This window comes from Nesoenas mayeri, assembly GCF_963082525.1.
Source record: "Nesoenas mayeri genome assembly, chromosome: 2".
In the NCBI taxonomy this organism is placed as follows: domain Eukaryota; kingdom Metazoa; phylum Chordata; class Aves; order Columbiformes; family Columbidae; genus Nesoenas; species Nesoenas mayeri.
Genome location: NC_137543.1, coordinates 1,315,212 through 1,341,225, shown reverse-complemented (window position 1 = coordinate 1,341,225; position 26,014 = coordinate 1,315,212). Strand labels below are relative to the sequence as shown.

General features: G+C 62.0%; 1 protein-coding gene across 1 annotated transcript in view; it reads left to right on the top strand.

Moving 5' to 3' along the window:
• Positions 1-26,014, top strand: part of TONSL (tonsoku like, DNA repair protein) — a gene marked incomplete at both ends in the record, with an annotated part of 44,296 nt that overhangs the window by 13,192 nt on the left and 5,090 nt on the right. The window contains 12 exon segments of the mRNA XM_080339487.1: positions 3,399-3,459; positions 5,633-5,688; positions 9,350-9,439; positions 9,530-9,602; positions 11,482-11,645; positions 16,349-16,469; positions 16,545-16,610; positions 16,720-16,910; positions 16,912-17,255; positions 18,960-19,110; positions 19,192-19,270; positions 21,721-22,022. Coding sequence (XP_080195613.1) covers positions 3,399-3,459; positions 5,633-5,688; positions 9,350-9,439; positions 9,530-9,602; positions 11,482-11,645; positions 16,349-16,469; positions 16,545-16,610; positions 16,720-16,910; positions 16,912-17,255; positions 18,960-19,110; positions 19,192-19,270; positions 21,721-22,022 — 1,698 coding nt within the window.

Genomic DNA, 26,014 nt, shown 5'->3' with positions numbered 1-26,014 from the left:
GAACCCCCCAAATGCCTGAAGAAGCCCCCCTAGTACCCTAATTAGTCCCCCTGCACCCCAATTAGCCCCCAATTAGTCCCCCAGCACTCCAGTAAACCCCCCCAGCCCCACAACAGGTCCCCCCCATGACCTTAAGAACCCCCTCAGCACCCCTATTAGCCCCCCCCAGCACCCCAAGAACTTCCCCAACCCCCCAGTAAACCCCTCCCAGCCCCCCAATGAGCCCCCAAATGCCCCAAGAACCCCTCCTAGCCCCTGAGAGCCCCCCAGCACCCCAATAACCCCCCAGAACCCCCCCAAATGCCTGAAGAAGCCCCCCTAGCACCCCAAGACCCCTCTAGACCCCCTGTACCCCAATTAGCCCCCCAATTAGCCCCCCAGCCCCACAATGAGTCCCCCAAGGACCCCAATTAGTCCCCCCCAGCACCCCAAGAACTTCCCCAGCCCCCCAGTAAACCCCTCCCAGCCCCCAGATGAGCCCCCAAATGCCCCAAGAACCCCCCAGCCCCTCATGAGAACCCCCCCAGAACCCCCCCAAATGCCTGAAGAAGCCTCCCTAGCACCCCAATTAGTCCCCCATGCACCCCAATTAGCCCCCCAGCACTCCAATAAACCCCCCAGCCCCACAGCAAGTCCCCCCCAGGACCCTAAGAACCCCCCCAGCACCCCAAGAACTTCCCCAGCCCCCCAGTACCACCCAATGACCCCCTAAATGCCCCAAGAACCCCCCCAGCCCTAATGAGAACCCCCCAGAACCCCCCCAAATGCCTGAAGAAGCCCCCCTAGCACCCCAATTAGTCCCCATGCACCCCAATTAGCCCCCAATTAGTCCCCCAGCACCCCAGAAACCCCTCCCAGCCCCCCAATGAGCCCCCAAATGCCCCAAGAACCCCCCCCCCAGCACCCCAAGGACCCCCCAGAACGCCCCCAAATGCCTGAAGAAGCCACCCTAGCACCCCAAGACCCCTCTAGACCCCCTGCACCCCAATTAGCCCCCCAATTAGCCCCCCAGCACTCCAATAAACCCCCCCAGCCCCACAATGAGTCCCCCAGGGACCCCAAGAACTTCCCCAGCCCCCCAGTAAACCCCTCCCAGCCACCCAATGAGCCCCCCAATTGCCCCAAGACCCCCCCAGAATGCCCCCAAATGCCTGAAGAAGCTCCCCTAGCACCCCAAGACCCCTCCTAGACCCCCTGCACCCCAATTAGCCCCCCAGCACTCCAATAAACCTCCCAGCCCCACAACAAGTTCCCCCCAGGACCTTAAGAACCCCCCCAGCACCCCAGTAAACCCCTCCCAGCCCCCCAATGAGCCCCCCAATTGCCCCAAGAACCCCCCAGAACGCCTCCAAATGTCTTAAGAAGCTCCCCTAGCACCCCTATTAGTCTCCCTGCACCCCATTTAGCCCCCCAATTAGCCCCCCCCGGCACCCCAAGAACTTCCCCAGCCCCCCAGTGAAACCCCTCCCAGCCCCCCAATGAGCCCCCAAATGCCCCAAGAACCCCCCTCCAGCACCCCAAGGACCCCCCAGAACGCCCCCAAATGCCTGAAGAAGCCCCCCTAGCACCCCAAGACCCCTCCTAGACCCCCTGCACCCCAATTAGCCCCCCAATTACCCCCCTAGCACTCCAATAAACCCCCCCAGCCCCACAATGAGTCCCTAAGGACCCCAATTAGTCCCCCCGGCACCCCAAGAACTTCCCCAGCCCCCAGTAAACCCTTCCCAGCCCCCCAATGAGCCCCCAAATGCCCCAAGAACCCCCCCAGCCCCTAATGAGAACCCCCCAGAACCCCCCAAATGCCTGAAGAAGCCCCCCTAGCACCTCAATTAGTCCCCCTGCACCCCAATTAGCCCCCCAGCACTCCAATAAACCCCCCAGCCCCACAGCAAGTCCCCCAAGGACCCCAATTAGTCCCCCCCAGCACCCCAGTAAACCCCTCCCAGCCCCCCAATGAGCCCCCAAATGCCTCAAGAACCCCCTCAGCCCCTAATGAGAACCCTCCAGAACCCCCCAAATGCCTGAAGAAGACCCCTAGCACCCCAAGACCCTTCCTAGACCCCTGCACCCCAATTAGCCCCCCAATTACCCCCCCAGCACTCCAATAACCCCCCCCAGCCCCACAATGAGTCCTCCAAGGACCCCAATTAGGCCCCCCCAGCAAACCCTTCCCAGCCACCCAATGAGCACCCCAATTGCCCCAAGAACCCCCCCTAGCACCCCAAGGACCCCCCAGAACCCCCCCAAATGCCTGAAGAAGCCCCCCCTAGCACCCCAATTAGCCCCCAATTAGCCCCCCAGCACTCCAATAAACCCCCCCAGCCTCACAATGAGTCCCCCAAGGAGCCCTATTAGTCCCCCCCAGCACCCCAAGAACTTCCCCAGCCCCCCAGTAAAACCCCTCCCAGCCCCCCAATGAGCCCCCCAATTGCCTCAAGAACCCCCCCAGCCCCTAATGAGAACCCCCCAGAACCCCCCAAATGCCTGAAGAAGCCTCCCTAGTACCCTAATTAGTCCCCCTGCACCCCAATTAGCCCCCAGAAGAGCCCCCCAGCACTCTCAATAAACCCCCCAGCCCCACAATGAGTCCCCCAAGGACCCCAATTAGTCCCCCCCAGCACCCCAAGAACTTCCCCAGCCCCCCAGTAACCCCTCCCAGCCCCCCAATGAGCCCCCAAATGCCCCAAGAACCCCCCCAGCCCCTAATGAGAACCCCCCCAGAACCCCCCAAATGCCTGAAGAAGCCCCCCTAGCACCCCAATTAGTCCCCCTGCACCCCAATTAGCCCCCCAATTAGCCCCCCAGCACTCCAACAAACCCCACAGCCCCACAACAAGTCCCCCTGGCACCCTAAGAACCCCCCCAGCACCCCAATTAGCCCCCCCCAGCACCCCAAGAACTTCACCAGCTCCCCAGTAAACCCTTCCCAGCCACCCAATGAGCCCCCCAACTGCCCCAAGAACCCCCTCCCAGCACCCCAAAAACCCCCTAGACCCCCCCCCAAATGCCTGAAGAAGCCCCCCTAGCACCCCAGTTAGTCCCCTGCACCCCAATTAGCCCCCCAATTAGCCCCCCAGCCCCACAGCAAGTCCCCCCCAGGACCTTAAGAACCTTCCCAGCACCCCAAGAACTTCCCTAGCCCCCCAGTAAACCCCTCCCAGCCCCCCAATGAGCCCCCTAGCACCCCAAGAGCCCCCCAGGAGGCCCCTTAGACCCCCAGAACCCCCCCAAAACCCCCCCCAGCCCCTCACTAACCCCCCGGGCTGACGTTCCTCATCCTGCTCCGCAGCGGCAGGTGCTGCGGCAGCTCCACGCGCTGCAGCTGCGGGACGGGGACACTGCTGGGGCTGCTCCTCACCATGACCCGCCTGGGGGGGGACACGGCGGGGGACACCGAGGAGGAGGAGGAGGAAGAGAGCAGCGAGGGGCAGGAGAGCGAGCTGGAGCTGTCCGAGAGCGGTGAGTGGGCTCTGGGGGGGTCCTATGGGGTTTTGGGGGGGCTATGGGGGGGTCTAGGGGGATTTGGGGGTGTCCTATGGGGGTTTGGGGGGGCTCTGTGGAGTCTAGGGGGGTTTGGGGTGTCCTATGGGGGTTTGGGGGGGTACTCTGTGTAGGTTTGGGGGGAACTCTGGGGAGGTCTAGGGGGGTTTGGGGGGTATCCTATGGGGGTTTGGGGGAGGCTCTGTGTAGTCTAGGGGGGTTTGGGGGTGTCCTATGGGGGTTTGGGGGGGGGGTTTTGTGTAGGTTTGGGGGGGCTATGGGGGGGTCTAGGGGGTTTGGGGGTGTCCTATGGGGGTTTGGGGGGGCTCTGTGTAGGTTTGGGGGGGCTCTGGGGGGTCTAGGGGGGGTTTGGGGGTGTTCTATGGGGGTTTGGGGGGGCCTCTGTGTAGGTTTGGGGGGGCTCTGGGGGGGTCTAGGGGGGGTTTGGGGGTGTCCTATGGGGGTTTTGGGGGGGCTCTGTGTAGTCTAGGGGGGTTTGGAGGTGTCTATGGGGGTTTGGGGGGGGGCTTTGTGTAGGTTTGGGAGGGCTATGGGGGGGTCTAGGGGGGTTTGGGGGTGTTCTATGGGGGTTTGGGGGGGCTCTGTGTAGGTTTGGGGGAGCTCTGGGGGGGGTCTATGGGGGGTTTGAGGGTGTCCTATTGGGGTTTGGGGGCGGCTCTGTGTAGGTTTGGGGGAGCTCTGGGGGGGTCTAGGGGGGGTTTGGGGGTGTCCTATGGGGGTTTGGGGGGGGGCTTTGTGTAGGTTTGGGGGGGCTCTGGGGGGGTCTAGGGGGGTTTGGGGGTGTCCTATGGGGGTTTGGGGGGGGTCTCTGTAGGGTTTGGGGGTTTTGGGGGTGTCCTATGGGGGTTTGGGGGGGGTCTGTGTAGTCTAGGGGGGTTTGGGGGTGTCCTATGGGGGCTTGGGGGGGGGCTCTGTGTAGGTTTGGGGGGGCTCTGGGGGAGTCTAAGGGGGGTTTGGGGGTGTCCTATGGGGGTTTGGGGGGGGCGTTGTGTAGGTTTAGGGGGGCTATGAGGGGGTCTAAGGAGGGTTTGGGGGTGTCCTATGGGGGTTTGGGAGGGGCGTTGTGTAGGTTTGGGGGGGCTATGGGGGGGTCTAGGGGGATTTGGGGGTGTTCTATGGGGGTTTGGGGGGGCTCTGTGTAGTCTAGGGGGGTTTGGGGGTGTCCTATGGGGGTTTGGGGGGGGGCTTTGTGTAGGTTTGGGGGGGCTATGGGGGGGTCTAGGGGGGTTTGGGGGTGTCCTATGGGGGTTTGGGGGGGCTCTGTGTAGGTTTGGGGGGGCTCTGGGGGGGTCTAGGGGGGGTTTGGGGGTGTCCTATGGGGTTTTGGGGGGGGCTTTGTGTAGGTTTGGGGGGCTCTGGGGGGTCTAGGGGGGTTTGGGGGTGTCCTATGGGGGTTTGGGGGGGGTCTCTGTAGGTTTGGGGGGTTTGGGGGTGTCCTATGGGGGCTTGGGGGGGGTCTGTGTAGTCTAGGGGGGTTTTGGGGGTGTCTATGGGGGCTTGGGAGGGGCTCTGTGTAGGTTTGGGGGGGCTCTGGGGGAGTCTAGGGGGGGTTTGGGGGTGTCCTATGGGGGTTTTGGGAGAGTTTGGGGAGGTTTTGGGGGGGCTCTGTGTAGGTTTGGGGAGGGCTTGGGGGTGTTCTATGGGGGTTTGGGGGTGTCCTGGGGGACTTGGGGAGGTTTTGGGGGGGCTCTGTGTAGGTTTGGGGGGGCTATGGGGGGTGTCCTGGGGTGTTGCGAGTGTCGTGGGGGGGGATTGAGAGAGTTTGGGGGGTGTTCTGGGGGGCTCTGGGGGGTTTTAGGGGAGATTGGGGGTGTCCTGAGGGGCTTTGGGAGAGTTTAGGGAGGTTTGGGGGGGTCTCTGTGTAGGTTTGGGGGGGGCTATGGGGGGTGTCCTGAGGGACTTGGGGGGGCCCTGGGTAGATTTTGGGGGGGCTTTAGGGGAGTTTGGGGGTGTCCTGGGTGCGGGGGGGTCTAAGCAGGTTTGGGGAGAGCTGAGGCTTATGGGGATAGTTTGGGGGGGTCACAGGGGGTCTGGGGAGGTTTGGGGGTGTCATGGGGAGTTTGGGGGGTTCCTGGGGGGGGGATCTGGGGGGGTTTTGGGGGGGCTCTTTCTCATGGGGGGGCTCTTGCAGAGGATGAACTGGATGGTTACACCAAGAGCGTCCCGGGCGGGCGGCAGAGCCGCAAGGTGAGGGTGCACCCCAAAATGGGGGGGTTCCCCCTCTTCCCCTGACACCCCCAAAAGATGGGGTTCCCCCTCTTCCCCTGACACCCCAAAATGGGGGATATCTCCTTCCCCATATTCCCCTGACACCCCCAAAATTGGGGGGGTTCCCTTTCCCCCTGCTTCCCTGACACCCCTAAAATATGGGTGTTCCCCCTTCCCCTGACACCCCCAAAATGGGGGGTTCCCCCCATTCCCCTGACACCACCAAAATTTGGGGGTTCCCCCCATTCCCCTGGTACCCCAAAATATGGGGGTTCTCCCTTCCCTGACACCCCCAAAATATGGGGGTTCCCCCCATTCCTCTGACACCCCCAAAATATGGGGGTTCCCCCTTCCCCTGACCCCCCCAAAATGGGCTTTCCCCCCATTTCCTGGTACCCCCAAGATGGGGTTCACTCTTCGCCTGACACCCCCAAAATGGGGAGTTCCCCCCATTCCCCTGCAACCCCAAAATATGGGGGTTCCCTCTTCCCTCCTATTCCCCTGACACGCCCAAAATATGGGGGTTCTCTTTTCCCTCCCATTCCCCTGACACCCCCAAAATATGGGTGTTCCCCCTTCCCCTGACACCACCAAAATTTGGGGGTTCCCCCCATTCCCCTGGTACCCCAAAGATGGGGGGGTTCACTCTTCCCATGCCACCCCCAAAATGGGGGTTCCCATTCCCTAACACCCCCAAAATAGGGGGTTCCCCCCATTCCCCTGACACCCCCAAAATATAGGGGTTCCCTCTTCCCTCCTATTCCTCTGACACCCCCAAAATATGGAGGTTCCTCCTTCCCCTGACACCCCCAAAATGGGCTTTCTCCCCATTTCCCTGATACCCCAAAGATGGGGTTCCCCCTTCCCCTGACACCCCCAAAATGGGGAGTTCCCCATTCCGCTGACACCCCCAAATATGGGGATTCCCCTTCCCTCTACTTCCCTGACACCCCTAAAATATGGGGGTTCTCTCTTCACTCCTATTCCCTTGACACCCCCAAAATGGGGGGTTCCCCCCATTCCCCTGGCACCCCAAAAATGGGAGGGTTCCCCCTTCCGCTGACACCCCCAAAATGGGCTTTCCCCCCATTCCCCTGACACCCCCAGAATATGGGAGGTTCCCCCCATTCCCCTGATACCCCAAAGATGGGGTTCACTCTTCCCCTGACACCCCCAAAATGGGGGTTCCCCCCATTCCTCTGACACCCCCAAAATATGGGGGTTCCCTCTTCCCTCCTATTCCCATGACACCCCCAAAATATGGGGGTTCCCCCCATTCCCCTGACACCCCCAAAATATGGGGGTTCCCCCTACCCCTGAGCCCCCAAAATGGGCTTTCCCCCCATTTCCCTGGTACCCCCAAGATGGGGTTCACTCTTCCCCTGACACCCCCAAAATGGGGAGTTCCCCCCATTCCCCTGCAACCCCAAAATATGGGGGTTCCCTCTTCCCTCCTATTCCCCTGACACCCCCAAAATATGGGGGTTCCCCCCATTCCCCTGGTACCCCAAAGATCGGGGGGGTTCACTCTTCCCATGCCACCCCCAAAATGGGGATTCCCATTCCCTAACACCCTCAAAATAGGGGGTTCCCCCCATTCCCCTGAGACCCCCAAAATATGGGGGTTCCCTCTTCCCTCCTATTCCTCTGACACCCCCAAAATATGGGGGTTCCTCCTTCACCTGACACCCCCAAAATGGGCTTTCCCCCCATTTCCCTGATACCCCAAAGATGGGGTTCACTCTTCCCCTGACACCCCCAAAATGGGGAGTTCCCCATTCCCCTGACACCCCCAAATATGGGAGTTCCCCTTCCCCCTACTTCCCTGACACCCCTAAAATATGGGGGTTCCCTCTTCCCTCCTATTCCCCTGACACCCCCAAAATGGGAGGTTCCCCCCATTCCCCTGGCACCCCAAAATATGGGGGGTTCCCCCCATTCCCGTGACACCCCCAAAATATGGGGGTTCCCTCTTCCCTCCTATTCCCATGACACCCCCAAAATATGGGGGTTCCCCCTTCCCCTGACCCCCCCAAAATGGGCTTTCCCCCCATTTCCCTGGTACCCCCAAGATGGGGTTCACTCTTCCCCTGACACAGTTCCCCCCATTCCCCTGCAACCCCAAAATATGGGGGTTCCCTCTTCCCTCCTATTCCCCTGACACGCCCAAAATATGGGGGTTCTCTTTTCCCTCCCATTCCCCTGACACCCCCAAAATATGGGTGTTCCCCCTTCCCCTGACACCACCAAAATTTGGGGGTTCCCCCCATTCCCCTGGTACCCCAAAGATGGGGGGGTTCACTCTTCCCATGCCACCCCCAAAATGGGGGTTCCCATTCCCTAACACCCCCAAAATAGGGGGTTCCCCCCATTCCCCTGACACCCCCAAAATATAGGGGTTCCCTCTTCCCTCCTATTCCTCTGACACCCCCAAAATATGGGGGTTCCTCCTTCCCCTGACACCCCCAAAATGGGCTTTCCCTCCATTTCCCTGGTACCCCAAAGATGGGGTTCACTCTTCCCCTGACACCCCCAAAATGGGAAGTTCCCCATTCCCCTGACACCCCCAAATATGGGGGTTCCCCTTCCCCCTACTTCCCTGACACCCCTAAAATACGGGAGTTCCCTCTTCCCTTCTATTCTCCTGACACTTCCAAAATGGGGGGTTCCCCCCATTCCCCTGGTACCCCAAAATATGGGGGGTTCCCCCCATTCCCCTGACACCCCCAAAATATGGGGGTTCCCTCTTCCCTCCTATTCCCATGGCACCCCCAAAATATGGGGGTTCCCCCCATTCCCCTGACCCCCCCAAAATGGGCTTTCCCCCCATTTCCCTGGTATCCCAAAGATGGGGGGGTTCCCCCTTCCCCCGACACCCCCAAAATGGGGGGTTCCCCTTCCCCTTACACCCCCAAAATGAGGGGTTCCCCCCATTCCCCTGCTACCCCAAAGATGGGGTTCACTCTTCCCCTGACACCCCAAAATGAGGGGTTCCCACCATTCCCCTGACACCCCCAAAATATGGGGGTTCCCTCTTCCCTCCTATTCCCATGGCACCCCCAAAATATGGGGGTTCCCCCCATTCCCCTGACCCCCCCAAAATGGGCTTTCCCCCCATTTCCCTGGTATCCCAAAGATGGGGGGGTTCCCCCTTCCCCCGACACCCCCAAAATGGGGGGTTCCCCCCATTCCCCTGACACCCCCAAAATATGGGGGTTCCCTCTTCCCTCCTATTCCCCTGACACTCCCAAAATATGGAGGTTCCCCCCTTCCCCTGACCCCCCCAAAATATGGGGGTTCTCTCTTCGCTCCTATTCCCTTGACACCCCCAAAATGGGGGGTTCCCCCTTCCCCTGACCCTCCCAAAATTTGGGGGTTCCCTCTTCCCTCCATTCCCCTGACACCTCGAAAATATGGGTGTTCCCCCTTCCCCTGACACCCCCAAAATATGGGGGTTCCCCCTTCCCCTGACCCCCCCAAAATGGGCTTTCCCCCCATTCCCCTGGTACCCCAAAGATGGGGGGCTCCCCTTTCCCCTGCCACCCTGACCCCCCTCCCCAAAAAAAGAGCTATGGGGGGTGTCCCTCTCCCCCAAAATGGGGTGTGGGGGTGTCCCCCTGACCCCCCCCATCTCCAGCAGTGGCTCCGTCGCAACGAGCGCGGGGAGACCCCCCTGCACCGCGCCTGCATCGAGGGCGACCTGCGGCGCGTGCGGCTGCTGCTGGGGCAGGTGGGTGACACCGACCCCCCCCCGGCGCCGGGGGGGTCCCCAAAACCTCTTGGGGTCCTTGTTACCCCCCCCCGTTTAATTAAATCCTAGGGGCACCCGCTGAACCCCCGCGATTACTGCGGCTGGACCCCCCTGCATGAGGCTTGTAACCACGGGCACCTGGGTGAGTTGGGGGGGCAGGAGCCCCCCCAGAAGTGGGTGGAACCCCCAGGGGTGCAGGCAGAGCCCCCCCAGGAGTGGGAACCCCCCCCAGGTTCATGCAGAGCCCCCCAAGAGTGGGAACCCCCCCCCAGGATCATGCAGAGCCCTCCAGGAGTGCGAGAACCCCCCCAGGTTCATGCAGAGCCCCCCAGGAGTGGGAACCCCCCCCAGGATCATGCAGAGCCCCCCAGGAGTGAGAACCCCCCCAAGTTCATGCAGAGCCCCCCAGGAGTGGGAACCCCCCCGGGTTCATGCAGAGCCCCACAGGAGTGAGAAACCCCCCCAAGTTCATGCAGAGCCCCCCAGGAGTGGACAAACCCCCCCGGGTTCATGCAGACCCCCCAAGAGTGGGAAACCCCTCCCAGGTTCATGCAGAGCCCCCCAGGAGTGGGAACCCCCCCAGGTTCATGCAGAGCCCCCCAGGAGTGGACAAACCCCCCAGGATCATGCAGAGCCCCCCAGGAGTGGGAACCCCCCCCAGGTTCATGCAGAGCCCCCCAGGAGTGGACAAACCCCCCCAGTTTCATGCAGAGCCCCCCAGGAGTGAACAAACCCCCCAAGTTCATGCAGAGCCCCCCAGGAGTGAACAACCCCCCCCCAGGTTCATGCAGAGCCCCCCATGAATGAGAAGCCCCCCAGGTTCATGCAGAGCCCCCCAGGAGTGGACAAACCCCCCCAGTTTCATGCAGAGCCCCCCAGGAGTGGGAAAACCCCCCCAGGTTCATGCAGAGCCCCCCAGGAGTGCGAAACCCCCCCCCGGTTCATGCAGAGCCCCCCAGGAGTGGACAAACCCCTCCAGGTTCATGCAGAGCCCCCCAGGAGTGGGGAAACCCCCCAGGTTCATGCAGAGCCCCCCAAGAGTGGACAAACCCCCCCAGGTTCATGCAGAGCCTCCCAGGAGTGAGGAAACCCCCCCGGGTTCATGCAGAGCCCCCCAAGAGTGGGCACCCCCCCCCCTAGTTTCATGCAGAGCCCCCCAGGAATGGGAACCCCCCCCCCAGGTTCATGCAGAGCCCCCCAAGAGTGGGACCCCCCCCAGTTTCATGCAGAGCCCCCAGGAGTGGAAACCCCCCCCAGGTTCATGCAGAGCCCCCCAAGAGTGGACAAACCCCCCCAGGTTCATGCAGAGCCCCCCAAGAGTGGGAACCCCCCCAGGTTCATGTAGAGCCCCCCAAGAGTGGGCACCCCCCCGCCCCGGGTTCATGCAGAGCCCCCCAGGAGTGGGAACCCCCCAGGTTCATGTAGAGCCCCCCAAGAGTGGCCCCCCCCCCGCCCCCGGGTTCATGCAGAGCCCCCCAGGAGTGGGAACCCCCCCAGGTTCATGTAGAGCCCCCCAAGAGTGGGCACCCCCCCCCCCCCGGGTTCATGCAGAGCCCCCCAGGAGTGGGAACCCCCCCAGGTTCATGCTGAGCCCGCCAGGAGTGGGGAAACCCCCCCCAAGTTCATGCAGAGCCCCCAAGAGTGGGAACCCCCCAAGTTCATGCAGAGCCCCCCAGGAGTGAACAAACCCCCCCAGGTTCATGCAGAGCCCCCCAGCATTGGCAACCCCCCCCCAGGTTCATGCAGAGCCCCCCAGGAGTGGGAACCCCCCCCCCCAGGTTCATGCAGAGCCCCCCAGGAGTGGGAAACCCCCCCAAGTTCATGCAGAGCCCCCAGGAGTGGGAACCCCCCCAGGTTCATGCAGAGCCCCCCAGAAGTGAACAAACCCCCCCAGGTTCATGCAGAGCCCCCCAGGAGTGGGAACCCCCCCCAGGTTCATGCAGAGCCCCCCCAGGAGTGTGAACCCCCCCCAATTTCATGCAGCCCCCCCTCAAACCCACGCGTGTTCCCCCCCCCCCCAGAGATCGTGCGGCTGCTGCTGGAGCGGGGGGCGGCGCGGGACGACCCGGGGGGGCCGGGCTGCGAGGGCATCACCCCCCTGCACGACGCGCTGGCCTGCGGCCACTTCGAGGTGGCCGAGCTGCTGCTGAGCCACGGCGCCTCGGTCACCGCCCGCAACGCCAAGGTGAGGGGACAGCGCGGGGGACACCGAGCCAGCGCAGGGTCCCCGTTGGGGACCACCAGGACCCCCAAACCCTCTACCCCCCCCCCCGTGGTGTCCCCAGGGGGGTCCCCTCCATCCCTGGTGTGTCCCCGCAGTAGCACCAGCACAAGGTCCCTATAGGGAGCACGCGGCTGGGTGAACGCACCCATGGTTTGGGTTGGAGGGACCTTCATGGTCATGTCACCCAACCCTGGGGACACGGGCACCCAGAGCTCGTCCAGCCCAACCCGGGGGGTCACATAATCCCAGGATTAGGGGAAAAAGGGACCTCAAAGCTCATCCAGTGCAACCCCCCCGTGGAGCAGGAACAACCAGTATATCCTGGTAGTACCTGAACTAAACCCTTTTTCAAGGGCAGAGTAGAGGGACAGGAGAACCTCTCTGACCTACTGACCACCCCCTTCTAACCCACCCCAGGTCCCATTGGCTTCCTGGCAAACAAGGTCTCCCATCCAAGTACTGACCGGGCCCGACCCTGCTTAGCTTCCCAGATCAGATGAGATCAGGTGTTCTCAGGGTGGTGCGGCTACACATATTATATATATATTATATATAAGTTCCCCACGTATATCCTGATGGTATCTGAAATAAACCCTTTTTCAAGGGCAGAGTAGAGGGGCAGGAGAACCTCTCTGACCCACTGACCACCCCCTTCTAACCCACCCCAGGTCCCATTGGCTTCCTGGCCACAAGGGCCCAGTGCTGGCTCAGCCCACAGCACCCGCTGTGCCCACCTGGTCTCTCATCCAAGTACTGACCGGGCCAGACCCTGCTTAGCTTCCCAGACCAGGCATTCCCAGGGTGCTATGGCTGTATACATTACATATATATATATGATCCCCAAGTATATCCTGATAGTATCTGAACTAAACCCTTTATTCAAGGGCAGAGTAGAGGGACCGGAGAACCTCTCTGACCTACTGACCCCCCCCTTCTAACCCACCCCAGGTACCATTGGCTTCGTGGCCACAAGGTCTCCCATCCAAGTACTGACCGGGCCCGACCCTGCTTAGCTTCCCAGACCAGGCATTCCCAGGGTGCTATGGCTGTATACATTACATATATATTTATGATCCCCAAGTATATCCTGATAGTATCTGAACTAAACCATTTACTCAAGGGCAGAGTAGAGGGGCAGGAGAACCTCTCTGACCTACTGACCACCCCCTTCTAACCCACCCCAGGTACCATTGGCTTCGTGGCCACAAGGTCTCCCATCCAAGTACTGACCGGGCCCGACCCTGCTTAGCTTCCCAGACCAGGCATTCCCAGGGTGCTATGGCTGTATACATTACATATATATATATGATCCCCAAGTATATCCTGATAGTATCTGAACTAATCCCTTTACTCAAGGGCAGAGTAGAGAGGCAGGAGAACCTCTCTGACCCACTGACCACCCTCTTCTAACCCACCCCAGGTGCCATTGGCTTCCTGGCCACAAGGTCTCCCATCCAAGTACTGACCGGGCCCGACCCTGCTTAGCTTCCCCAGATCAGATGAGATCAGGTGTTTTCAGGGTGGTGCGGCTACACATATTATATATATTTATTATATATAAGTTCCCCAAGTATATCCTGATGGTATCTGAGTTAACCCTTTTTCAAAGGCAGAGTAGAGGGGCAGGAGAACCTCTCTGACCCACTGACCACCCCCTTCTAACCCACCCCAGGTGCCATTGGCTTCCTGGCCACAAGGGCCCAGTGCTGGCTCAGCCCACAGCACCCGCTGTGCCCACCTGGTCTCCCATCCAAGTACTGACCGGGCCCGACCCTGCTTAGCTTCCCAGACCAGGCATTCCCAGGGTGCTATGGCTGTATACATTACATATATATATATGATCCCCAAGTATATCCTGATAGTATCTGAACTAATCCCTTTACTCAAGGGCAGAGTAGACGGGCAGGAGAACCTCTCTGACCTACTGACCACCCTCTTCTAATCCACCCCAGGTCCCATTGGCTTACCTGGCCACAAGGTCTCCCATCCAAGTACTGACCAGGCCTGACCCTGCTTAGCTTCCCAGATCAGATGAGATCGGGTGTTCTCAGGGTGGTGCGGCTACACATATTATATATATGTTATATATAAGTTCCCCACGTATATCCTGATGGTATCTGAGTTAAACCCTTTTTCAAGGGCAGAGCAGAGGGGCAGGAGAACCTCTCTGACCCACTGACAACCCCTTTCTAACCCCCCCCAGGTCCCATTGGCTTCCTGGCCACATGGGCCCAGTGCTGGCTCATGGTCACCCTGCTGTCCACCAGGAGCCTGGCTCCATCCTCCTGACACTCCCCCTTTCCATATTGATCCCCAGGAATGAGTCCCCCCTCAGTCTCCTCTTCCCCAGCTCCCTCAGCCTTTCCACCACCACTTTGGGTACCCGGGTCGTGCCCTCACCGCCCTCACCGCAAAACATTCTGATATCTCATCTAAATCTCCCTCTTTCAGTTTAAAACCATCACCCCTTGTCCTATGGCAACAAGCCCTGATGGAAACTCCATCCCCATCTTCCTCATCGGCCCCTTTTACATCCCACAGCTCCTCCCCACGCTCAACCCCAACAACCCATTGAAACAAAGGGGCGTCTTCCCAAGTTGTTCGTCACCTCTTTGTCACTCTCTTTGTCAACTTCCCCAATAGTGAAGCTCCTTAAGGACAGAATCATACAAGCGTGAACCAATTCCACATTGGAACTGTGAATGTTACTCCGGATTTCTGCTTGTGTAGGTTCCCATTCACACCAGGTCCATTCCAAAGGCTCAGCTTGGCTTTGGTCTTGGCTTTGGCTGCCTCAACGTTGTTTTCTCAACGTGGCACAAGCGCTGAGTTTACTCTGGTCTCACAAAAATGGGTAAATCTGTATAATGAGCTCTGAAATTGAAGATATTGAGGGAATAGGGTGACTATCGGCAAGTTTGGTGGTGACACCAAGCTGGGAGCGGTGGTGACACTGGAAGCTGTGCTGCCGTCAGAGACCTGGACAGGCTGGAGAGCTGGGTGGGGAGAAAATTAATGGAATAGAACAAGGGCAAGTGTAGAGTGTTGAATCTGGGCAGGAACAACCCCAGGTTCCAGTCTAAGTTGGGGAATGAGCTATTAGAGAGCAGCGTAGGGGAAAGGGACCTGGGGGTCCTGGGGACAGCAGGGTGACCATGAGCCAGCACTGGGCCCTTGTGACCAGGAAGCCAATGGGACCTGGGGTGGGTTAGAAGGGGGTGGTCAGTAGGTCAGAGAGGTTCTCCTGCCTCTCTACTCTGCCCTTGAATAAAGGGCTTAGTTCAGATACTATCAGGATATACTTGGGGATCATATATATATATGTAATGTATACAGCCATAGCACCCTGGGAATGCCTGATCTGGGAAGCTAAGCAGGGTCGGGCCCGGTCAGTACTTGGATGGGAGACCTTGTGGCCAGGAAGGCCAGTGGTACCTGGGGTGAATTAAAAGGGGTTGGTCAGTAGGTCAGAGAGGTTCTCCTGCCCCTCTACTCTGCCCTTGAATAAAGGGCTTAGTTCAGATACTATCAGGATATACTTGGGGATCATATATATATATATATGTAATGTATACAGCCATAGCACCCTGGGAATGCCTGGTCTTGAAAGCTAAGCAGGGTCGGGCCCGGTCAGTACTTGGATGGGAGACCTTGTGGCCAGGAAGCCAATGGTACCTGGGGTGGATTAGAAGAGGGTGGTCAGTAGGTCAGAGAGGTTCTCCTGCCCCTCTGCTCTGGTTTAGTTCAGGTACTATCAGGATATACTTGAGGAACATATATATATAAAATATATACAGCCATACCACCCTGAGAGTGCCCCATCCCATCTGATCTGGGAAGCTAAGCAGGGTCGGTCCCGGTCAGTACTTGGATGGGAGACCAGGTGGGCACAGTGGGTGCTGTGGGCTGAGCCAGCACTGGGCCCTTGTGGCCAGGAAGCCAATGGGACCTGGGGTGGGTTAGAAGGGGGTGGTCAGTAGGTCAGAGAGGTTCTCCTGCCCCTCTGCTCTGCCCTGGGGAGACCACACCTGGAATCTTGTGTCCAGCTGTGGCCCCTCAGTTCCAGCAGGACAGGGAACTGCTGCAGAGAGTCCAGCGCAGCCACCAAGATGCTGCAGGGAGTGGACGCCTTCCTATGTAACCTCATCTGGGTGTTCCTGCTCTGGGGGGGGGTTGCACTGGATGAGCTTTGAGGTCCCTTCCAACCCCTGACATCCCGCGATTCTGTGATATAGGGGAGGCTTTTCTTGCCTTATGGCCGGTGCTCTTCAATCTCTTCATTAATCGCTTAGAATTGTAGAATCATTTCAGTTGTTCGGGACGTTCGGGATCATGGAGTCCAACCATAACCCACCCCGGCACTGCCCCATGTCCTGAGAACCTCGTGTCCGTCTGTCCAACCCTCCAGGGATGGTGACTCCAGCACTGCCCTGGGCAGCCTGTTCAATGCCCCACAGCCCTTTGGCAAAGAAATTGTTCCTATTATCCAATCTAAAGAGGAATTTGGCCAATTTTGTGGTTTATTTTAATATAAATGGTGCATTAGTCTTGGCGTGTGAAACCAATGGGTGCAGCCCGGTGAGGAGCAGCAGCACCAAAACTCTCCGGGTGTTTCCAAGGGATGACAAACGCGTGTTCCAACCATGTCCCCCATGTCCCCGCAGGGCCTGACGCCGCTGGGGACGCTGGAGGAGTGGGTGAGCACCTACGGCGCCGAGCTGGACGAGGACACGCGGCGGCGGTGCCGGGCGGCGCGGCGGCTGCTGCGCGAGGCCGCGGCACGAGGTGGGGACGCGGGGACGTGGGGACACCCCGTTTCGGGGGGTCCCATGAGGCTGAGGGTGTCACTTCCCCCCGCAGCCCCAGCGCAGGACTCGCAGGTGTTTGACGCCGAGGTCATCGAGTCCCAAACGACGCCGGGGGATGGTGACGGTGACAGCGATGGTGACATGTCACCGCTGCGGCCGGTCAAGAAGCGGCAGTGGGCGCTGGAGGAGCCGGATGAGTTTGGAGCCGCCGTCCGGGGCCTCAGCAGCACCAAGTCGCTTCCCGGTGCCACCAAATCCCTTCCTGGTGCCCCCCGCGTCCCTTGGTGCCACCGTGTCCCTCAGTGCCACCAAGTCCCCTCCCGGCGCCGCGGTGCCGTCCCCGCGCCCGGCGCTGATCCCGGCCGAGCAGTACCTGGCGCAGGAGGACTGGCTGGTGGATGACTTGGGGGGGACCCGGGCGGGGCGGGAAGCGGCCGCGCCGCGACCCCCAGGAGCCGGTGACATCCTCGGGGGACAGCACGGGGACCGAGAGTGACGACGCCGACCTCCCCGCGCCCCGGCGGCGCCGGGCAGGGCAGAGGGGACCATCCCGGGAACGGGGACCCCCCGAGGGGAGTGGGGACCCCCTGCCCATGGAGGACGGGGGTGAAGGGAGCCCCCCCGACCTGCCTGTGTCCCCGCCTGCACCGCCGCCTGTGTCCCTGCCGGTGTCCCTGCCGGTGTCCCTGCCGGTGTCCCTGCCCGCGCTCCGCGTGCGCGTCCGCGTCCAGGACAACGTGTTCCTCATCCCTGTGCCGCACAGGTGAGAGCTTGGCCCCCCCCCCTCCTTGGGGACAAACCCCTGCTTGGGGACACCCCCCGCCTGGGGACAACCCCAAAACTCTTTGGGACAATCCCCCCCCATTCTTTGGGACAATCCCCTCCCCCTTAGGCACAATCCCCCCGTTTTGGGACAACACCCCACCCCTTTGCGACAATCCCCCCATTTGGGACAACAACCCCTTTGGGATAAGACCCCTCTCATTTTTGGGGACAAATCCTCCCCCCACAATGTGGGATAATCCCCCTTTGGGATTAGACCCCCCCCCACACACCCCGATTTGGGACAACCCCCCTTCTTTGGGACAAGATGCACAACAGGGGAACACCCTGACCACAGTCACCCCCACCATGTCCCCAGTGACCCCTGGTGACCCCCATGTCCCCTGTGTGACAGTGACAGGCACATGGTGGCCTGGCTGGCGGGGTTGGTGACCCCCCTGTCCCCATGTCCCCTGTGTGACAGTGACAGGCACACGGTGGCCTGGCTGGCGGGGGTGGGTGACCCCCCTGTCCCCCTGTCCCCATGTCCCCTGTGTGACAGTGACAGGCACACGGTGGCCTGGCTGGTGGGATGGGTGACCCCCCTGTCCCCATGTCCCCATGTCCCCTGTGTGACAGTGACAGGCACACGGTGGCCTGGCTGGCGGGGTTGGTGACCCCCCTGTCCCCATGTCCCCTGTGTGACAGTGACAGGCACACGGTGGCCAGGCTGGCGGGGTGGGTGACCCCCCTGTCCCCATGTCCCCATGTCCCCTGTGTGACAGTGACAGGCACACGGTGGCCAGGCTGGCGGGGTGGGTGACCCCCCTGTCCCCATGTCCCCATGTCCCCTGTGTGACAGTGACAGGCACACGGTGGCCTGGCTGGCGGGGTTGGTGACCCCCCTGTCCCCATGTCCCCATGTCCCCTGTGTGACAGTGACAGGCACACGGTGGCCTGGCTGGCGGGGTGGGTGACCCCTGGTGACCCCCCTGTCCCCATGTCCCCTGTGTGACAGTGACAGGCACACGGTGGCCTGGCTGGTGGGGTGGGTGACCCCCCTGTCCCCATGTCCCCATGTCCCCTGTGTGACAGTGACAGGCACACGGTGGCCTGGCTGGCGGGGTGGGTGACCCCCCTGTCCCCATGTCCCCATGTCCCCTGTGTGACAGTGACAGGCACACGGTGGCCTGGCTGGCGGGGTGGGTGACCCCCCTGTCCCCATGTCCCCATGTCCCCTGTGTGACAGTGACAGGCACACGGTGGCCTGGCTGGTGGGGTTGGTGACCCCCCTGTCCCCATGTCCCCATGTCCCCTGTGTGACAGTGACAGGCACACGGTGGCCTGGCTGATGGGGTTGGTGACCCCCCTGTCCCCATGTCCCCATGTCCCCTGTGTGACAGTGACAGGCACACAGTGGCCTGGCTGGTGGGGTGGGTGACCCCCCTGTCCCCATGTCCCCTGTGTGACAGTGACAGGCACACGGTGGCCTGGCTGGCGGGGTTGGTGACCCCCCTGTCCCCATGTCCCCATGTCCCCTGTGTGACAGTGACAGGCACACGGTGGCCTGGCTGGCGGGGTGGGTGACCCCTGGTGACCCCCCTGTCCCCATGTCCCCTGTGTGACAGTGACAGGCACACGGTGGCCTGGCTGGTGGGGTGGGTGACCCCCCTGTCCCCATGTCCCCATGTCCCCTGTGTGACAGTGACAGGCACACGGTGGCCTGGCTGGCGGAGCGCGCGGCCGAGCGGTTCCACGCCTGCTCGGGGCTGCTGCCCCGGCTCACCCTGCAGAAGGAGGGGGCGCTGCTGGCCCCCCAGGACCCCGTGGGGGACGTGCTGCAGAGCAACGAGGAGGTGAGACCCCTCCCTGTGTCCCCCATGTCCCCCATGTCCCCGTGTCCCCGTGTCCCCGGTGGCAGCGGTTGTGCCGTGCAGGTGCTGGCCGAGGTGCAGGGCTGGGACCTGCCCCCCCTGGGCGAGCGCTACCGCAGGGCCTGTCACAGCCTGGGCACCGGTGAGTCCCCCGCGTCACCTCTGTGTCCCCTCGTGTCCCCTCTCCGTCCCCCTGTTCTCCCCCAGGGACCCCGTCCCCACCCATGGCCCCTTAGGGACCCTGTCCCCTCCCTGGAGACTCTGTCCCCGCCCAGTCCCACCTTGTCCCCTCCTGTCCCCCTTTGTGACCTTTTGGGGACCCTGTTGCCCTCATGTCCCCTTAGGGACCCTGTCCCCTCCCTGGAGACTCTGTGTCCCCCCCAGTCCCACCATGTCCCGTCCTGTCCCCCTCTGTGACCCTTTGGGGACCCTGTCCCCTCCCTGGAGACTCTGTGTCCCCCCCAGTCCCACCATGTCCCGTCCTGTCCCCCTCTGTGACCCTTTGGGGACCCTGTCCCCTCCCTGGAGACTCTGTGTCCCCCCAAGTCCCACCATGTCCCCTCCTGTCTCCCTCTGTGACCCTTTGGGGACCCTGTCCCCTCCCTGGAGATTCTGTGTGTCCCCCAGTCCCACCATGTCCCCTCCTGCCCCCCTCTGTGACCCTTTGGGGACGCTGTTGCCCCCATGTCCCCTTAGGGACCCTGTCCCCTCCCTGGAGACTCTGTGTCCCCTCCTGCCCCCCTCTGTGACCCTTTGGGGACCCTGTTGCCCCCATGTCCCCTTAGGGACCCTGTCCCCTCCCTGGAGACTCTGTGTCCCCTCCTGCCCCCCTTTGTGGCCCTTTGGGGACCCTGTTGCCCCCATGTCCCCTTAGGGACCTTGTCCCCTCCCTGGAGACTCTGTGTCCCCCCCCAGTCCCACCATGTCCCCTCCTGTCCCACTTTGTGACCCTTTGGGGACCCTGTTGCCCCCGTGTCCCCTTGGGGACCCTGTCCCCTCCCTGGAGACTCATTGCCCCCCCCAGTCCCACCATGTCCCCTCCTGTCCCCCTCTGTGAGCCTTTGGGGACCCTGTTTCCCCCATGTCCCCTTGGGGACAATGTTTTCTCCTCCCCCGTGTCCCCCTGGGGATCCTGTGCTCCCGTTGTCCCTTCCTGTGTCCCTTTGGGGACCCTGTCCCACCTTGTCCCTTCCTGTGTCCCCTTGGGGACCCTGTTTCCACCCCCTTCCCCCCAGTGTCTCTTTCCCCACCATGTCCCCTTGGGGACACTGTTTTCTCCTCCCCCATGTCCCCTTGGGGACACTGTCCCTTCCCATGTCCCCTTGGGGACCCTGTTTCCACCCCCTTCCCCCCGGTGTCTCTTTGGGCCCCTTGGGGACACTTTTCTCCTCCCCCATGTCCCCTTGGGGACACTGTCCCTTCCCATGTCACCTTGGGGACCCTGTTTCCACCCCCTTCCCCCCGGTGTCTCTTTCCCCACCATGTCCCCTTGGGGACACTTTTCTCCTCCCCCATGTCCCCTTGGGGACACTTTCCCTTCCCGTGTCCCCTTGGGGACCCTGTTGCCACCCCCTTCCCCCCAGTGTCTCTTTGGGCCCCTTGGGGACACTATTTTCTCCTCCCCCGTGTCCCCCTGGGGACACTGTCCCTTCCCGTGTCCCCTTGGGGACCCTGTTTCCACCCCCTTCCCCCCAGTGTCTCTTTGGGCCTCTTGGGGACACTGTTTTCTCCTCCCCCATGTCCCCTTGGGGACACTGTCCCCTCCACGTGTCCCCTTGGGGACCCTGTTTCCACCCCCTTCCCCAGGTGTCTCTTTCTCCACCATGTCCCCTTGGGGACACTGTTTTCTCCTCCCCCATGTCCCCTTGGGGACACTGTCCCTTCCCATGTCCCCTTGGGGACCCTGTTTCCACCCCCTTCCCCCCAGTGTCTCTTGGGGCCTCTTGGGGACACTGTTTTCTCCTCCCCCATGTCCCCTTGGGGACACTGTCCCTTCCCGTGTCCCCTTGGGGACCCTGTTTCCACCCCCTTCCCCAGGTGTCTCTTTCTCCACCATGTCCCCTTGGGGACACTGTTTTCTCCTCCCCCATGTCCCCTTGGGGACACTGTCCCTTCCCATGTCCCCTTGGGGACCCTGTTTCCACCTCTTTCCCCCCAGTGTCTCTTTCCCCACCATGTCCCCTTGGGGACACTGTTTTCTCCTCCCCCATGTCCCCTTGGGGACACTGTCCTCCCCCATGTCCCCCTGGGGACACTGTCCCTTTCCGTGTCCCCTTGGGGACCCTGTTTCCACCTCTTTCCCCCCAGTGTCTCTTTCCCCACCATGTCCCCTTGGGGACACTTTTCTCCTCCCCCATGTCCCCTTGGGGACACTGTCCCTTCCCATGTCCCCTTGGGGACCCTCTTCCCCACCTCCTATCCCCTCAGGGACCGTCCCCACCATGGGCCACACCTGGGTGTCCCCTATGTCCCCATCCACCACGGGGCCACCGCGGTGTCCCCGAGGGGCCTCAGTTCTCCCCAAGGTGTTGGGGAGGGGACACTCCCGGGAGGGCGTCCCCAATGTCACCAAAAGCCACTTTGTCCCCGCAGAACCCGACCGGCTGCTGCTGCAGGTGACGGCGCGGGGGGAGCAGAGCCCGGCGCTGGCGCTGGGGGGGTCGCTGGGCCTGCGCCCCCCCCGGCTGCCCGCGCTGCTGCGGGCGCTGAAGCTGCAGGGGCTGCGGGAGCTGCGGCTGCGGGCGTGCGGGTTGGCCGATGTCACCGTCCCCGAGCTGGCGGCCGCGCTGGCCGCGCTGCCCGCGCTGCTCCTGCTGGACCTGAGCGCCAACCGCCTCGGGGCGCAGGGGCTGCGGGGGCTGCTGCCGCCCCCCGGCGCCGACGGAGCCTGCCAGGTGACCATGGGGACATGGGGGTGGCACTGGGGATGTGGGGACATGGGGGTGGCAGTGGGGACGTGGTGGGATGTGGGGATGTCAGTGGGGACGTGGTGGGACGTGGGGGTAGCAATGGGGACATGGGACATGGGGATGGCAGTGGGGACGTGGTGGGATGTGGGGATGGCAGTGGGGACGTGGGGGGACGTGGGGGTGGCAATGGGGACATGGGACATGAGGATGGCAGTGAGGACATGGTGGGACGTGGGGGTGGCAGTGGGGACGTGGGGATGGCAATGGGGACATGGGACCTGGGGGTGGCAGTGGGGACGTGAGGATGGCAGTGGGGACGTGGGGATGGCAATGGGGACATGGGACCTGGGGGTGGCAGTGGGGACGTGGTGGGACGTGGGGGTGGCAGTGGGGATGTGGTGGTGGCAGTGGGGACATGGGATGTGGGGGTGGCAGTGGGGACATGGGGGTGGCAATGGGAACATGGGATGTGGGGGTGGCAGTAGGGACATGGGGGGATATGGGGGTGGCAGTGAGGACCTGGGATGTGGGGGTGGCAGTGGGGACGTGGGGGGATATGGGGGTGGCAGTGGGGACTTGGGATGTGGGGGTAGCAGTGGGGACCTGGGATGTGGGGGTGGCAGTGGGGACTTGGGATGTGGGGGTGGCAGTGGGGACAGGGTGGGACATGGGGGTGGCAGTGGGGACTTGGGATGTGAGGGTGGCAATGGGGACATGGAGGTGGCAATGGGAACATGGGATGTGGGGGTGGCAGTGGGGACCTGGGGGGACATGGGGGTGGCAGTGGGAACGTGGGATGTGGGGGTGGCAGTGAGGACCTGGGGGGACATGGGGGTGGCAGTGGGGACATGGGACCTGGGGGTGGCAGCGGGGACATGGTGGGACGTGGGGGTGGCAGTGGGGATGTGGGGGGACATGGGGGGACGTGGGGATGGCAGTGGGGACATGGTGGTGGCAGTGGTGACACGGGATGTGGGGGTGGCAGTGGGGACATGGTGGGATGTGGGGGTGGCAGTGGGGACGTGGTGGGACGTGGGGGTGGCAGTGGGGACCTGGGGATGGCAGTGGGGACATGGGACCTGGGGGTGGCAATGGGGACATGGTGGGACATGGGGATGGCAGTAGGGATGTGGGGGGATATGGGGGTGGCAGTGGGGACATGGGGTTGGCAGTGGGGCCAGGGTGGGACATGGGGGTGGCAGTGGGGACATGGTGGGACGTGGGGGTGGCAGTGGGTACGTGGGATGTGGGGGTGGCAATGGGGACATGGGGGTGGCAGTGGGGACGGCAGTGGGGACGTGGCGGGACGTGGGGGTGGCAATGGGGACATGGGACATAGAGATGGCAGTGGGGACGTGGTGGGATGTGGGGTTGGCAGTGGGGACGTGGGGGGATGTGAGGGTGGCAGTGGGGACATGGGGGTGGCAGTGGGGACTTGGGATGTGGGGGTGGCAGCCGGGACATGGGGGTGGCAATGGGAACATGGGATGTGGGGGTGGCAGTGGGGACATGGTGGGACGTGGGGGTGGCAGTGGGGACGTGGGGATGGCAGTGGGGACATCGGGATGGCAGTGGGGACATGGGCGGACGGGGGGATGGCAGTGGGGACATGGGAGTGGCAGTGGGGACATGGGATGTGGGGGTGGCAGTGGGGACGTGGGGGGATATGGGGGTGGCAGTGGGGACTTGGGATGTGGGGGTGGCAGTGGGGACAGGATGGGACATGGGGGTGGCAGTGGGGACTTGGGATGTGGGGGTGGCAATGGGGACATGGGACATGGGGATGGCAGTGGGGACTTGGGATGTGGGGGTGGCAGTGGGGACATGGAGATGGCAGTAGGGACATGGGACCTGGAGGTGGCAGTGGGGACGTGGTGGGACATGGGGGTGGCAGTGGGGATGTGGGGGTGGCAATGGGGACATGGGACATGGGGATGGCAGTGGGGACATGGGGGTGGCAGTGCGGACATGGTGGGATGTGGGGGTGGCAGTGGGGACTTGGGATGTGGGGGTGGCAGTGGGGATGTGGGGGGACATGGGGGTGGCAGTGGGGACATGGGGGTGGCAGTGGGGACATGGGATGTGGTGGTGGCAGTGGGGACCTGGGGATGGCAGTGGGGACATGGGACCTGGGGGTGGCAGTGGGGACATGGTGGGACGTGGGGGTGGCAGTGGGGACATGGAGGTGGCAGTGGTGACACAGGATGTGGGGGTGGCAGTGGGGACATGGTGGTGGGAGTGGGGATGTTGGGGGATGTGGGGATGGCAGTGGGGACATGGTGGGATGTGGGGGTGGCAGTGGGGACATGGTGGTGGCAGTGGGGACATGGTGGGACATGGGGGTGGCAGTGGGGACGTGGAGGTGGCAGTGGGGACATGGTGGGACGTGGTGATGGCAGTGGGGACATGGTGGGATGTGGGGGTGGCAGTGGGAATGTGGGGATGGCAGTGGGGACGTGGTGGGACGTGGGGGTGGCAGTGGGGACATGGTGGTGGGAGTGAGGATGTTGGGGGACGTGGGAGTGGCAGTGGGTAAGTGGGGGGATGTGGGGGTGGCAGTGGGGACATGGGACCTGGGGGTGGCAGTGGGACATGGGATGTGGGGGTAGCAGTGGGGACATGGTGGGACGTGGGGGTGGCAGTGGGGATGTGGGGGCGGCAATGGGGACATGGGACATGGGGGTGGCAGTGGGGACACGGGGGGATGTGGGGGTGGCAGTGGGGATGTGGGGGTGGCAATGGGGACATGGGACATGGGGATGGCAGTGGGGACCTGGGGGTGGCAGTGGGGACATGGGATGTGGGGATAGCAGTGGGGACATGGGACCTGGGGGTGGCAGTGGGGACATGGGACCCGGGGGTGGCAGTGGGGCCAGGGTGGGACGTGGGAGTGACCGTGGGGACATGGCTCTGGCCACAGGGGACTGGTGTGGTTGAAATGGGGGGTGTCCCCAAATGTCATCTGTGTTCCCTCAGCTTGTCTGTGTCCCCTCAACCTCTTCTGTGTCCCCTACATCTCATCTCTGTCCCTCAACCTTAGCCGTGTCCCCTAAACCTCATCTGTGTCCCCTCAACCTTGTGTCCCCTCAACCTTGTTTGTGTCCCCTAAAACTCTTGTGTGTCCCCTCAACCTTGTTTGTGTCCCCTCAGTCTCTTCTGTGTCCCCAAACCTTGTCTGCGTCCCCAAACCTTGTCTGTGTCCCCTCAACCTTGTGTGTGTCCCCAAACCTTGTCTGTGTCCCCAAACCTCATTTGTGTCACCTAAACCTTGTGTGTGTCCCCTCAACCTTGTTTGTGTCCCCTCAGTCTCCTCTGTGTCCCCAAACCTTGTCTGTGTCCCCAAACCTCATCTGTGTCACCTCAACCTTGTCTGTGTCCCCAAACCATATCTGTGTCCCCAAACCTCATCTGTGTCCCCTAAACCTTGTGTGTGTCGCCTCAACCTTGTTCGTGTCCCCTCAGTCTCTTCTGTGTCCCCAAACCTCATCTGTATCACCTAAACCTTGTGTGTGTCCCCTCAGTCTCCTCTGTGTCCCCAAACCTTGTCTGTGTCCCCAAACCTCATCTGTGTCCCCTCAACCTTGTTTGTGTCCCCTCAACCTTATATGTGTCCCCTCAGTCTCTTCTGTGTCCCCAAACCTCGTCTGTGTCCCCAAACCTCATCTGTGTCCCCTCAACCTTGTGTGTGTCCCCTCAACCTTGTTCATGTCCCCTCAGTCTCCTCTGTGTCCCCAAACCTTGTCTGTGTCCCCAAACCTCATCTGTGTCACCTCAACCTTGTCTGTGTCCCCAAACTATATCTGTGTCCCCAAACCTCATCTGTGTCCCCTCAACCTTGTTTGTGTCCCTTCAGTCTCTTCTGTGTCCCCAAACCTTGTCTGTGTCCCCAAACCTCATCTGTGTCACCTAAACCCTTTCTGTGTCCCCTGAATCTCACCCTCATCCTCTCAACCCCACCTTGTCCCTTAAACCTCATC